At 48.1% G+C, this 14,618-nt stretch overlaps 2 protein-coding genes across 12 annotated transcripts in view; one reads left to right on the plus strand and one right to left on the minus strand.

Annotated features, from left to right (window-relative positions):
* SLC7A7 (solute carrier family 7 member 7) overlaps window positions 1-14,618 on the minus strand; it is a 61,818-nt gene that overhangs the window by 45,443 nt on the left and 1,757 nt on the right. For 3 of the 5 annotated variants that reach the window (XM_054529603.2, XM_054529606.2, XM_054529602.2), the window contains exons 1-3: window positions 2,417-2,660; window positions 2,029-2,148; window positions 1,755-1,803 (exon numbers count right to left, since the gene is read on the minus strand). The gene's annotated coding sequence lies outside the window, so the exon portion shown is untranslated. Of the gene's footprint in view, window positions 1-1,754; window positions 1,804-2,028; window positions 2,149-2,416; window positions 2,661-14,618 lie in introns of those variants that run through there. The other 2 variants (XM_063715121.1, XM_054529604.2) reach the window with 2 other exon arrangements.
* Window positions 8,496-13,800, plus strand: MRPL52 (mitochondrial ribosomal protein L52). Of its 7 annotated transcripts, XM_054529871.2 has the most exons (6): window positions 8,592-8,653; window positions 8,755-8,815; window positions 8,892-8,959; window positions 9,667-9,740; window positions 12,185-12,249; window positions 12,933-13,800. In XM_054529871.2, exons 5-6 carry the CDS (start codon window positions 12,205-12,207, stop codon window positions 13,080-13,082), a joined length of 195 nt encoding a protein of 64 aa, XP_054385846.2. In that variant the 5' UTR covers window positions 8,592-8,653; window positions 8,755-8,815; window positions 8,892-8,959; window positions 9,667-9,740; window positions 12,185-12,204; the 3' UTR covers window positions 13,083-13,800. The 7 variants fall into 7 exon arrangements, with proteins under 7 accessions (XP_024087392.3, XP_002824611.4, XP_009247185.2 ...); XM_024231624.3 differs by lacking the exon at window positions 9,667-9,740 and having other exon boundaries at window positions 8,496-8,645; window positions 8,758-8,815; window positions 12,185-12,256; XM_002824565.5 differs by lacking the exon at window positions 9,667-9,740 and having other exon boundaries at window positions 8,496-8,645; window positions 8,758-8,815.

Consider the following 14,618-nt stretch of genomic DNA (forward strand, 5'->3'; position numbering starts at 1 on the left):
CTTCACTGGCTTCCCTGCCGCGGCCACACAGCAAGCATGCTCCCGCCTCACAGCTTTTGCAATTCCTGTTCTCCCTGCCTGGAACATGCTTCCCAGTGATATTGTCCATTCCCGGTGTCATTTGTTTGCTGTCACCACCCCCACTAGAATGTAAGCATCACAAGAGCTTTGTTCACCACTGTATCCCCGCAGTGCAGGGCTCACATAGACAGTTAATAAATGTTTGCTGGGTTAATAAGTGAATGAATGAACTATGTTATTTATTTGATTTCCCAGGTGGCTAGGCTCCTGCGCATGTCCTTGAATTTGCTCTCCAGGCCCTCCTGTTTGGCTGCCGCTCTGGCTCCTAAGCAAGGAGTACCCGGAGGTACTCTTTTTGACAGTAATGCATTAAAGGCAAAGAAGAAAGTATGGCTTTCACAGTTTTACTGGGAGGTCTAGAATGATTTGAAACGGACTTTTGTTTCATTAATGGGAAAAGCAAAGCAAAACAAAAAGCCTATCATCTAACACTCTTTCCCTGGATCCAGGAAATTCTTATCTGCTCTACCTCACACCCAGGCTCAGGTGACTCGTCTGGGTCGGCGTGGAGATGGCGAGAGCTAAGTGCTACGGCCGCGAAAGGGTGAAGGGCAGAGGAGGAAAAGGCCGAGGGAGGTGAACGCTCAGGTTCACGCATATGCAAGTGGGCTCTACAGCGGACTTCGAAGCATATACTCAACTCCCCACCATGAGCCGGCCCGCTGCTCTACCCCTGAAAATCTCCCCCCTAGCCCGCGATCCTCGCCGGCCTATCCCTTGGCCCTTCCCATCCCCCTTCCGCCCCCGCCCAAACTGCTGGCCTCACTCACCTTTGTCCCTTTCTCCCATCCCCACCCCTCAATCCACCCGCGCTTTCTCCGGGCCCCTCCCTGCCGTTTGTCTCCCTTTTATTTCCCTCCTTCCTTTGGGCCCCCAGTCTGCGGCCCTAGGACAACGCCTTCCCAAGCTCGGACCCAGCCACCGTCCGCCTTCATTGCCCCTCTGAAGAACAGGGTAGCCCCGAGGCCCAAGTCTGGCTGTGGGGGCCCACCCGAGCTCTGCCTTGGGGGACCAGGACCTCATCCCAACAGGCGTCCCTTCCGCTCCCTCCACCTGGCCAAGCAGCCCCCGCCCTTCCCCCGACTCTAGGAAGCGCTAGAAGAGGGGGTTGCGGTGGGTGTAGGCGAAGGGCGCGCAAAGGTCCAAGCCCCGAGACCTCGCAAACCGCTCCCCTGTCCGCTCCTCGCTCCCGCACAGCTGGATTGCTGCGGGGAAATGAAAATGACCGCGGATACCCTTAGAGACTGGTCCTCCACCCCATGAATGCTCAGCTTCCTCTTCCCTCCCTCCCAACTCTGCATAAGCTGGCGGCCAGACAGGGGTCTGGGCGAGCGCCCCAACCCGTGGCCACAACTGCCTCCGGCCCCGAGATGCTTGGCTGAATCTGGGTAGTGCCCCCAGACGGGAAGCCCCTTGTTGGGGGGGCGGGGGCGGGGGCGGGAGGCGGGGCGAGGAATGTGCCTGCTGGGAGCCAGAGGAGGGGTCTCCCGAAGGCCGTCTCTTCCACCCCGGGTTCCCGACTCCCCGCCCCCTCGGGGTAGCTGTTGCATCAGCTTCCAGATTCCAAACCAAAGAAAGTGGGCTCCACTAGGGTGGGAAGGCGTCGGGCAGCAGAGCCGCCGCCAGGAGGCAGCGCTTAATCAAAAATGTCGGGCCGAGGGGTCCCAGGATACCGGAGTCCCCGGAGCATCTTTCATCTCAAGTCTTAGCAGCAGCGCGGACCTAACAAAAAAGGGAGTTGCTGAATTAGCTCAAGAAAAGGGAACTGGAAATTCTTCATCACGTTTTAAGGCTAAAAGATGGCTTGTAAATAATACAACTACCTTTTATATATCTTTTGGACAATCTAGCTTTGGGGTTTTTTTTAAGCCAAAGTTGGCGCTCTGCGGAGATCCACAGAGAGCCACCGCCTTCGAGACCAGTCTGATAGAAACACACAGAGCTTACGGAATTTCCCAGCCGCCAGGCAAGGAGGAATGTAGTCCGAAGTCATGATTTGCCCATCTTGAAGCTCAATCATTTAACACCTAATTTAGCCAGTACTGATATAGCAGAGATTTGACAGCCCTGGGAAAAGAAGCAGAATATGTCGCTATAAATTATGTAAATAGTAAGGAAATAATATGCAAAGTAGTGTATTGAGTGATTTGTAGCCACAGTTCTCATATTTCTTGCAGGAGGTGACAGTGATTTGTTCTTTGTACTGTCCTAAAAAGGGAGATAATGACAGAATTCCCAAACAGTTCACTCTTCTCTCCACAACTTCTCCAATCTTAGAATGTTCTCACAGGCATGCAAAAAGGAAGAGATTGCAAAATGAAGTAGAATTGCCTACCCAGAGTCAGCTTCCTTCGTCTTATGTTCCTTCTCCAATGTCATCATTATCAATCACAACAATTACAAGGCACCTAATTTCCCAGAGCAAAGCACTTGTACAAAAGTAACTGTAGGGGCCGGGGGCGGTGGCTCATGCCTGTAATCCCAGCACTTCGGGAGGCCAAGGCGGGCGGATCATGAGATCAGGAGATCGAGACCATCCTGGCTAACACGGTGAAACCCCGTCTCTACTAAAAATAAAAAAAAATTAGCCAGGCGTGGTGGCAGGCGCCTGTAGTCCCAGCTACTCTGGAGGCTGAGGGAGGAGAATGGCGTGAACTCGGGAGGCGGAGCTTGCAGTGAGCCAAGATCGCGCCACTGCACGCCAGCCTAGGCGACAGAGGGAGACTCTGTCTCAAAAAAAAAAAGTAACTGTATAAATACAAACTTACAGAACAGAAGGAGGCTATTTGGATAAACATATTAGACAAAACATGAGCTCACTGCACCCTTGACCTTCTGGGCTAAAGCAATCCTCCAGCCTCAGCCTCCCAAGTAACTGGGACTTGGTGGTGGGTGCCTACAGGTGGGGGTGCCCAGCTTTTTTTTTTTTTAGATGTAGTCTCGCTCTGTCGCCAGGCTGGAGTGCAATGGCACCATCTCGGCTCACTGCAACCTCCGACGACCTGGTTCAAGGGTTTCTCCTGCCTCAGCGTCCCCAGTAGCTGTGATTATAGGCACACGCCACCACGCCCAGCTAATTTTCGTATTTTTAGTAGAGACGCGGTTTCACCATATTGGCCAGGATGGTCTCAATCTCCTGACCTCGTGATCCGCCCGCCTCGGCCTCCCAAAGTGTCGAGATTACAGGAGTGAGCCACTGCGCCCGGTTTTTTTTTTGTTTCGTTTTGTTTTTTTAAGAAACAGTCTTGGCTGTCTCTAAAAACTACAAAAATTAGCTGGGCATGGTGGCATGTGCCTGTAATCCCAGCTACTCGGGAGGCTGAGGCGTGAGAATAGTTTGAACCCAGGAAGCGGGGGTTGCAGTGAGCCGCGATCACGCCGCTGCACTCTAGCCTGGGCGATGGAGTGAGACTCTGTCTCAAAAGAAAAAAAAAAAAGAGAGACAAAGTCTTGCTGTGCTGCCTAGGCTGGGATAACAAAATGTTAAAGCCAAATACAGGGCATGATGCCCTTGAAAAGCAAAGCAGTTTAAGAGAGGAAACACATGAAGCACAGATGCCTGATGCTTCATATTATTCTTAACTCGTCTTTGCCAGTTGAAGTCCAGAGGTTAAAAGACATTCAGTTTAGGATGACGAAGCTGCTTTCCTGTGGCTTCTGAGGCTGATGAAGTCATAGATGAGTGCTGTCCAGGTGCCAGACCCCTCCCTCCAACAGAGTTCCATGAGGTCCCTGAGATTGCTGATGATGTTAGTTGTCAGCACTCTGGGGTTCTGTCTCTCTCTCTCTCTCTCTCTATCTATCTATCTCTGTGTCCAGGGAGGCTGAGATGAGAGGTAGCTGTTTGGGTGAGGAGCCCTTTTCTGGTATTTACAACCCATGGATTGTCCCCCTGCTGTATCACACTAACCACATCAAAGGTTAAATTTAGGGAGGCCCAGACAGGAAGATTGCTTGAGCCTAGGAATTCAAGACCAGCCTAGGAAACATAGCAAGACCCCATCTCTACAAAAAAAAAAAAAAATATATATATATATATATATATATATATATATATAAAGGCTCAACTTGTCTTCTTTCTTTTTTTTTTTTTTTTTTTTTTGAGATGGAGTCTCGCTCTGTGGCCCAGGATGGAGTGTGCAGTGGCACAATCTTGGCTCATTGCAACCTCTGCCTCCTGGGTTCAAGTGATTCTCCTGCCTCAGCCTCCCAAGTAGCTGGGACTACAGGTGTCCACCACCGCACCTGACTAGTTTTTGTATTTTTAGTAGAGTTGAGGTTTCACCATATTGGCCAGGCTGAACTCCTGACCTTGTGATCCGCCTTCCTCGGCCTCCCGAAGTGCTGGGATTACAGGCGTGAGCGATGGCGCTTCTAAAGACCCTTCTCTTCCCAGATTTCCTAGTTCCAATGAAACGTCCCATCCTGCTCCCAAAGTCCTCCAGCTCTGGCTCCTTGACTCCCACATCTGTTAAATAATTGTACTTGTCCACTTTTGCATGCTGTGTTCATATTATACACATTGTTCACCTAAATGCATATGCCCCACTCCACCCCAGGTGTTTTTTGTTTGTTTGTTTGTTTGTGACAGTATCTTGCTCTGTCACCTAGGCTAGAGGACAGTGGTGTGATTACAACTCACTGCAGCCTTGACCTCCCCAGGCTCAGGTGATCCTCCCACCTCAGCCTCCCACATAGCTGGGACTACAGGCACACGCCACCATACGGGGCTAATTTTTTGTTTTGCTTTTTGTTTTTTGTTTTTCCGAGATTGAGTTTCACTCTTGTTGTCCAGGCTGGAGTGCACTAGCGCGATCTCGGCTCACTGCAACCTCTGCCTCCCGCGTTCAAGTGAGTCTCCTGCCTCAGCCTCCCAAGTAGCTGGGATTACAGGCACATGCCACCACACCCAGCTAATCTTTGTATTTTTAGTAGAGACAGGGTTTCGCCATGTTGGCCAGGCTGGTCTCGAATCCTGACCTAGGTTATCCGCCTGCCTCAGCCTCCCAAAGTGCTGGGATTACAGGCATGTGCCATCCCACCCGGCCAATTTTTTGTATTTTTTGTAGAGACAGGGTCTCACCATACTGTCCAGGATGACCTCGAACTCCTAGGCTCAAGCAATCCTCTCACCTCACTGACCTCAACATCCCAAGTAGCTAGGACCACAGGTGCATGCCACTATGCCTGGCAAAACACACACACACACAATAATTAAATTTTAGTAGAGGCAAGGTCTCACTATGTTGCCCAGGCTAGTCTCAAACTCCTAGGCTCAAGTGATCCTCCAACCTCAGCCTCCCAAAGTGCTGGGATTACAGGCCATGAGCCACAGTACCTGGCCAGTTTCTCATCTTTTCTTTTGTGTGTGTGTGTGTGTGTGTGTGTGTGTGTGAGAGAGAGAGAGAGATGGAGTTTCACTCTTGTGTGCAATGGCGTGATCTCGGCTCACCACAACCTTTGCCTCCGGGGTTCAAGTGATTCTCCTGCCTCAGCCTCCCGAGCAGCTGGGATTACAGGCATGCACCACCACACCCAGCTAATTTTGAATTTTTAGTTTGGGGTTTAGACGGGGTTTGACGATGTTGGCCAGGCGGGTTTCAAACTCCTGACCTTGTGATCCACCCACCTCGGCCTCCCGAAGTGCTGGGATTACAAGCGTGAGCCACCGCGCCCGGCCTAACGAAGGCCTTTTAAATACAAACATGCACACATGCATCCATAGACACATGCATCTTGGATGTTAGCCTTTTAATTAAGCTGACTTTTAACTATTGAGCTCCTTAACAAAAGAAAAAAAAATTTTTTTAATCTCATTACCATATTTCAGCTATGACAAAATACTACTAAACTAACGATGATCACACTAATTATATGATTTCTGAGTGTTCTAAGTGTAAGCAGAAATTAACACCTGCTGGCTGTTAAATGCTAACTTTAGTCGTTTAAAAGGAATTTGCAAGACAAAATCCCAAACCAGTGTCTTACCTAGTGATGGGGCTCAGTCTGTAGACTGTTCTCTACCAGCCTAGAAGCAGGAAAAAAAAAAACTCATCTTCCCAATTGGAAGTGAGTTCAAACTCATGGAAGCAGGAAAATGCAGGAAGCAAGTAAAACTCCAAAAACAAACAAACAAAAAAAGCAGTTGTAAAAAATAAACTTTAGATCTCGACCAAATTTTGGGAGATCAGGGTTTCTCTAGAGGGGATGCTCTCAGACCTCAGCAAATTGTCCTACTGGTTTGAGCCATAAAGTTAGCTCATGCTGGTACCAAGCACCGATAGGAGATTTCTTTTATTTTTTTGAGATGGAGTCTCGCTCTGTCGCCCAGGCTGGAGGGCTGTGGCACGATCTTGGCTCACTGCAATCTCCGCCTCCTAGGTTCAAGTTATTCTCCTGCCTCAGCCACCCGAGTAGTTGGGATTACAAGTGCACGCCACCACAGTCGGCTAATTTTGTATTTTTAGTAGAGATGGGGTTTCACCACGTTGGCCAGGCTGGTCTCAAACTCCTGACCTCAAGTGATCCACCTGCCTTGTCCTCCCAAAGTGCTGTGATTACAGGCATGAGCCACCACGCCCAGCCAATAGGAGATTTTTCTTTAAAGGTCAAGGGCATCTCCACTCAGAATTCCTCTGTGCTTACCAAAATGTGAACCCCCAAAATTTGAGACAGGTCTCACTTAATTTAAAAAGTTTATTTTGCCAAGGTTGAGGATGTGCCTGTGACACAGTCTCAGGAAGTCCTGAAGACATGTGCCCAAGGTGGTCTGGGCACAGCTTGGTTTTATACATTTTAGGGAGACGTGAAAATGTAAGAAGTAGCATTAGTTCTGTCCAGAAAGGCAGAGACAGCTCAAAGCAAGGCCCCCTCACTGGAGGCCCCCAGGTCACATGTAGGTGAGAGACAGATGGTTGCATTATTTTGAGCTTCTGATAAGTCTTTCCAGAAGAGGTAATCAGAATATGCATCTATCTCTGTGAGTAGAGAGATGACTTTGAATAGAATTGGAGGCACATTTGCCCTGAGTTGTTCCCAGGTTCTCAGCTTGAAGAGGACCAAGATATTTTCCCTTCACACCTGGCAGACAGTTAATGGGCTCTTTTGTAGGAGTTTCAGGATTTATAAAGCACTTTCACTCACATTATCACTTTTAGATCGTTTTCACAAATGTAACATATTAAGCATTTTTAAAATTAAAAAATGAAGGATAAATGACTTCTCCAAGACAGTACTGAATAGCAAGTGATAAAAAGAGGGGAGTCGCCAATCAGGGTTTGCCACTTTCTAGTACCTACCTCACAGGGTTGTTGCAAGGATAATATTAAGCAATGTGTGGTGGTAGCACTTATAAAAATGGAATGTCACATCTTAGCTCCAATACAATACCCCTTTCTCAGGAAAGTCATCTTTGATGGTCTACTGTAGATCAAGTTCACACGATAAACTCACAAACAACATGTATTTCCTTTCCCAGCACTCAATGACAATATTCATGTAGGTCATCATTTGATTGTCTCTTTTTTTTTTTTTGAGATGGAGTTTCGCTCTTGTTGCCCAGGCTGCAGTACAATGGCGCAATCTCGAATCACCGCAACCTCTGCCTCCCGGGTTCAAGCAATTCTCCCGCCTCAGCCTCCCGAGTAGCTGGGATTACAGGCATGTGCCACCATGCCTGGCTAATTTTGTATTTTTAGTAGAGACAGAGTTTCTCCATGTTGGTCAGGCTGGTCTCGAACTCCCAGCCTCATGTGATCCGCCAGCCTCAGCCTCCCAAAGTGCTGGGATTACAAGTGTGAGCCACTGCACCTGGCCTGTCTTGTTTCTTTTATACCGAGAGCTCTATCAGGATATTGATGTCTGGTTTTGTTCTCCGTAAAATCTACGCCTAATACAGCATTTACCATACGGAATTTTTTTTGAGACAAGGTCTCGCTCTGTTACTCAGACTGGAGTGCAGTGGCATGATCTCTGCTTACTGCAGCCTTAGGCCTTCCAGGCTCAAGCGATCCTCCCACCTCAGCCTCCCAAGTAGCTGGGACCACAGGCATGCGCCACCACACCCAGCTAATTTTTCATTTTTTTGTAGAGAGGGAGTTTCGCCATGTTGCCCAGGCTGGCCCAATTTCCGATTAACTCTAGATTTGATTACTTTTCTTAGTCTAGGAAAACTGTGTTACAGTGATGCGAGGATCTGTAGAATGACGTGGATGTTACTCCTGAAATCAAAGTCACTATTAATATCAATTTCAATGAACTAGAGACCGCTGTAGGGAGGTTGTGGGAACTGTTCAGAACGGCTTAATCTGGGAGGACACAACTTCTACTGAGAATGCATGCGCTGAACGACAATTCGTTTTCACCTCAAAAACCTGGATCACGGTTTTGTCTCTCCTTCCGTACGATGACCCAAGATGGCGGAGCCCGTGATTGAAAACCCAGATTCAAGATGGCGACTTCCTGCTTCCCCGATAGCGTCGCGCGTGGCCACCGAGGCCACGCCTACTTCCGGCTACCCCGGCTACTCCTGCTCAGCATGGCTGCTTTGGCGACTCTTCTCTTCAGTGAGTGGGTATAGATAGGGACCGTGGACTCGGGGGCCTGTTGGGGACGGGCACAGGACCCCTGATCCGGCTGCGCGGCCTCTCCCCCAACTCTGCTCTGTTCTCCCAGCAGGTGTCCGGAGGCTGCACTGCAGCGCAGCCGCTTGGGCGGGCGGCCAGTGGCGACTACAGTGAGTGCTGGGATGAGGGGACCTGGGGGACCAGAAGCTGGGCTAGGTCCTCACAGATCTGTTTTTCTCCACACAGGCAGGGACTGGCTGCCAACCCCTCCGGCTACGGGCCCCTTACAGAGCTCCCAGACTGGTCATATGCGGGTAAGCGCTGATCTGACAGTTAACTCCACAGGGGAGATTTTCACCCAGAGGGAACGCCCCTGGACAGGGAGCTGGGGGTATCAAGGTGGGGGCGTGTAAAAGTGTTTAACTTTTTATTTGGAAAACGGAATTTGGGGAAAGAAGCCCTCTTGTTTATTTTGTAGACTGCATTTCGACTAAAGAAGGTAAAGCTAAACAGGATCTTGGCTTGTGGAGATAAGCAGAAGATAATTCTGACTTGGGGCCGCCAGGGTGGAAGGGGGTGACAAGACTTCTGCGTTTTTCAAGGGGGACATTTTTTTTAACCAAGAACCACTTTTCTCTGTGGTTAGTGAATTTTCAGTATTTGGTACCAAATGCAGGGAGAGCTCTTTGAAAAGCTGCAGAAATAAGCGTCTCAGAGGGGTAGAAGAATGAAGACTATGGATGGCAGGCTCCCTTCAGAAAATTCTTTTACCTTTACTTACAAAAGAGAGACAGAGGGAGAATGGATATTAGCCCTAGAAAGGAGGACCTTAGAGAAGTTGAAGCTACTCCCCGTTCTCCTTATGAGACTCCAGTGTACAAGTAGGAAATTTGAGGCCTACAGAAGTGAATTGCACATGATCATACAGCTAGGTAGTAGCAAAGCCAAGACTAGAACATAGGCCAGTCCTCCTTGACAACACAGAGATGTGAATATTTAATATCCTATTGTTGATCTCTAGGAGTATGATCCTGCTTAATTGGATAATTGGTGACTGAGGAAGATGGTGAAGATTTTTTCTACTCGTTATTTACTGTAAGAAGCCTGGCATCTCCTTGTAGTAGTATGGACTATTGGAAAGATTCTGGAATTACATATGACTGCTTCTTTTTTTTTTTTTTTTTTTGAGATGGGGTCTTGCCCTGTCACCCAGGCTGAAGTGCAGTGGCATGATCATTGCTCACTGCAGCCTTGATCTCCTGGGCTCAAGCAGTCCTCCCACCTCAGCCCCCTAAGTAGGTGGGACCACAGACACACACCTGGCTAATTTTTTTTTTTTTTAACTTTTAGTAGAGACAGGGTCTTGCTATGTTGCCCAAGCTGGTCTTGAACTCCTGGCTAATTTTTTTTTTTTAACTTTAGTAGAGACAGGGTCTTGCTATGTTGCCCAAGCTGGTCTTGAACTCCTTAGCTCAAGTGATCCACCTCAGCCTCCCAAAGTGCTGGGATTACAGGCATGAGCCACCGCGCCCAGCCTATGGACCTTATTCTTAATCCAGGCTTTCCTTCTCGCTAAGTCTGTGGTCTTGGACAAATTACTTAATTTTATCTTAGTCTCAGTTTCCATATCTGTAAAAGAATACCTAACTCATGTGGTTCTTATAAGGATAAAATGAAACAACCAATGTAAAACATGTGGCATACACAATATTGGTTCCCCTTCCTGGTAAATAACACCTCTTCTGTGTCTTGCCTTCAAACTTTTGGGCACTCTGTTTCTTTCTTTGCAGAAAGTAAACTACTTGGGTCAGATACTGCATCTTTTCAGCAAGTCAGAAGATATTTATGGATTTTTATTAACATGCTTATGTGCTACACTATACTGTGAATAGCAAAAGCTAGCGACACAGTCCCTGACCCAAAGAACTTAAAGTCTAACTGGGACAAAGCATGGATGTTTTAAAAATTAAGTAATAGTATTCAGGGCCATGCGCCTACAGTTCCAGCTACTCGGGAGGCTGAGGCAGGAGAATCGCTTGAGCCCAGGAGGCAGAGGTTGTAATAATCTGAGATCATGCCATTGCACTCCAGCCTGGGTGATGGAGCGAGACCTTGTCTCAAAAATAATAATAAGTAATAATATTTCAATACTCTGCCCCTTTCCAAAAGGACCTGAGGTAGCTAAATAACACTTTAAAAAAAAAAAAAAAGAAAAAAAGTACAGTAAATGTCCCAAGGCAAATAGGTGAATATTAAATATTCAGTACTTCTTTCAGAAGAGAAGGCTGATGGACTTGAAGAGATTAGCATTTCTGGGAAAGTTAGGGTTTGAGTGGACCTAAGGATGAAGATTTGGCTGGAAGAAAAAAAGAGGGCATTTCATTGTGGAGTGGGATGGAATTTAGCAAAGATACATAGTACAACAGTGATCACATTGCTTAAGAGTTTCTGGTTTGTGTGTTTTTTTTTTTTTTTGAGATGGAGTCTGGCTCTGTCGCCCAGGCTGGAGTGCAGTGGCGTGATCTCGGCTCACTGCAGGCTCCGCCTCCCGGGTTCAGGCCATTCTCCTGCCTCAGTCTCCCCAGTAACTGAGACTACAGGCGCCCACCACCACGCCCAGCTAATTTTTTGTATTTTTAGTAGAGATGGGGTTTCACCGTGTTAGCCAGGATGGTCTCAATCTCCTGACCTCGTGATCCACCTGTCTCGGCCTCCCAAAGTGCTGGGATCACAGGTGTGAGCCACCACGCCTGGCCAAGAGTTTCTGAAGACAAAGCAGTAGATTCAGCATTGCAGAGGACCTCAAATACAAGGCTAATGAGAGTTCAGTGAAATAGAGTAGTAAATTAGCCGGGCATGGTCGTGGGCACCTGTAATCCCAGCTACTCAGGAGGCTGAGGCAGGAGAATTGCTTGAACCTGGGAGGCGGAAGTTGTGGTGAGCTGAGATCATGCCGTTGCACTCTAACCTGGGCAACAAGAGCAAAAGTCTGTCTCAAAATAAAAAATAAAATAAAAAAGGCCGAGCACGGTGGCTCACGCTTGTAATCCCAGCACTTTGGGAGGCCGAGGCGGATGGATCACGAGGTCAAGAGATCAAGACTATCCTGGCCAACATGGTGAAACCCCGTCTCTACTGAAAATACAAAAATTAGCTAGGGATGGTGGCACGTGTTTGTAGTCCCAGCTATTCGGGAGTCTGAGGCAGGAGAATCTCTTGAACCCGGGAGGCAGAGGTTGCAGTGAGCCGAGATTGCACCACTGCACTCCCACCTGGCAACAGAGCGAGACTGTCTCAAAAAATAATAAATAAATGAAATAAAATGAAAAAGAGTAGTAATATGTCTAGGAGCTTATTCTGGGTTATCGTACCTCACCCTTGAAGATGATGGACATATTTTAGGATAATTAAGCTACAATGTATATGAAATGGAAGAGAGGAGCTAGAGATTGGTTCTTCCCTTATTCCTATCACAGTATTTGCACAAGGTGATGCAGACCGTCTCTAACACTTGCCTTATCTCTCACTTCTACTTGTAGATGGCCGCCCTGGTCCCCCAATGAAAGGCCAGCTTCGAAGAAAAGCTGAAAGGGAGACGTTTGCAGTGAGTGGCTAGAGCAACAGCCAGGGCTACCTGGAAGGAAAACATTTAAATCATAATTTGTCTTGAGCTGTGTTGCACCTAAGCAAACATGTACCCCTCATACAGAGGTTTTATTAATAACAGCCAAGGTTTTTTTTTGTTTTTGTTTTTTGTCAGACGGAGTTTCGTTCTGGTTGCCCAGGCTGGAGTGCAATGGCGCCATCTCAGCTCGCCTCAACCTACTCCCGGGTTCAAGCGATTCTCCAGCCTCAGCCTCCTGAGTAGCTGGGATTACACACGTGTGCCACCATGCCCAGCTAACTTTGTATTTTTAGTAGAGACAGGGTTTTTCTATGTTGGTCAGACTGGTCTTGAACTCCCCACCTCAGGTGATCCGCCTGCCTCAGCCTCCCAAAGTGCTGGGATTACAGGTGTGAGCCACCGTGCCTGGCCCCAGCCAAAGGTTTTAATAGCACTGTGAGAAGGGAAGAAGAGAGTGGGGCACTCCCAGGACAGGAACCAGTAGTAGACATCCTGCTGCACATTTTGCTGTCTCCCTCTGCTTCCCAAGCCAGAACTTGGTCCCACTGGGGAGTCAGCAGCGTCATTTTCCAGATGAAACCTCTGAATTTGTAAGTGGAAGGATATATAGTATAGCGCTGAAGTCCCAGATGTTATCCACACTGTTTTCCTGTCTGTTTCAGAGACGAGTTGTACTGCTGTCACAGGAAATGGACGCTGGATTACAAGCATGGCAGCTCAGGCAGCAGAAGTTGCAGGAAGAACAAAGGAAGCAGGAAAATGCTCTTAAACCCAAAGGGACTTCACTGAAGAGCCCACTTCCAAGTCAATAAAAAGCAACTCCTGCCTCCCTTCCTCAGCCTGTCTCTGGATTTCTTTTCTATCACCTAGATGCTTCATCCAGCCAGAAGAGAGCCTTCACATTCCCCATCTGTCTTCAGAGCAAAAGAGCTGGGACATCAAGAACAAGCTGTTAGATCACTGCCTGGGAAGCTTGGCTTAGTGCCCTCATCTCTGGTTCCATTGCAGTTCAGCTAAGTCTTGCTTTAAAATTTTTACCTCCTGGCTGGGCGCGGTGGCTCACGCCTGTAATCCCAGCACTTTGGGAGGCTGAGGCGGGCAGATCACAAGGTCAGGAGTTCGAGACCAGCCTGGCCAACCCAGCCTGGCCAACATGGTGAAACCTCGTCCCTACTAAAGATACAAAAAGCTAGCCGGGTGTGGTGGGGTGCGCTTGTAATCCCAGCTACTCAGGAGGCTGAGGCAGGAGAATCGCTTGAACTCGGGAGGCAGAGGTTGCAGTGAGCCAGGGTCGCGCCATTGCACTCCAACCTGGGCGACAGGGCGAGACTCCGTCTCAAAAAAAAAAAAAAAGTTTTACCTCCTTTGCAGGCCATAGGATTAGCCCAACTATAAGAAACAGCTGTTCTGTGAACATGAAAAGGGGACAGCAGTTTTCCTGGTTCTAGCCAGGCAGTCAAGCCTTTAACAGCTCATACACAGTTTAGGCCATGTACAGCTGGCATCTAATAAATGTTTTCATGAAAAAGATTTTCTAGCCGAGGTCCCTTTTTTGGCAAGCATCTGGTGTCAGTCTTCCTAAGATTCAGATACGTGGTCCAGGAGGTTACCCCCACTGGAAAGGCTGATGTGGGAAGAATCATCTGGGTGTTGCATGTTCTGCCAAGAGTGGGGTTCTGAGGTCTCCATGGTTCTGACTGCATTCCAGAGATGGGTTGAAGAGGGGCCTGTACCTCCCAACGCCAGCTTGTGTAGGAAAGCCCTACATGAGGGCTCAGCCCTCAGTCACTGTGGGGTAGGTAGCTGTTTAATAACACACACCATATACTTCCCACAAACCTGGAGGCTCCACAGGACCTGAAAAGCTTTTCATTTTATTGATCATGAATCTGAGGGCAAAAGACCTTTGTTTTCATTACAATACTGAGCACTAGACTTCTATTCTGCTACAGAAGTGCATCCCTAGGATTTCTGGAGCTTCCTACCTGACCTAATTTCTGTCCACCTTCCTCTATTCCTTCCTTTGCTTTCTTCTCCCTTCCTCCTCGCACTACCTCCGTCCTCTCTCACTGACCAAATGCAATTCTTGGATCTTAGATTTCGCTGATAGTCTAGTTTTCTGTCTCCCACACTTTTCCTGCTTCTGTTGTGCTGCTTTTCCAGATCTGTCTAGTTCCCAACTCATCTGTTTCCCTTTCTCACGGTCAGCTTTATCCTGCCCTGTCCCTTCCCTACATACCTCCACCTTTTGTTCTGAGTCCAGTAAGTCCCTAAAGGAGATTATACTCTTTAAGAATTGCCTCCTTTTTCAGTGTAGAGGTGGAACTAAACCCCAGAGTCCCAACTCC

Source organism: Pongo abelii, chromosome 15, assembly GCF_028885655.2.
Source record: "Pongo abelii isolate AG06213 chromosome 15, NHGRI_mPonAbe1-v2.0_pri, whole genome shotgun sequence".
NCBI lineage: Eukaryota > Metazoa > Chordata > Mammalia > Primates > Hominidae > Pongo > Pongo abelii.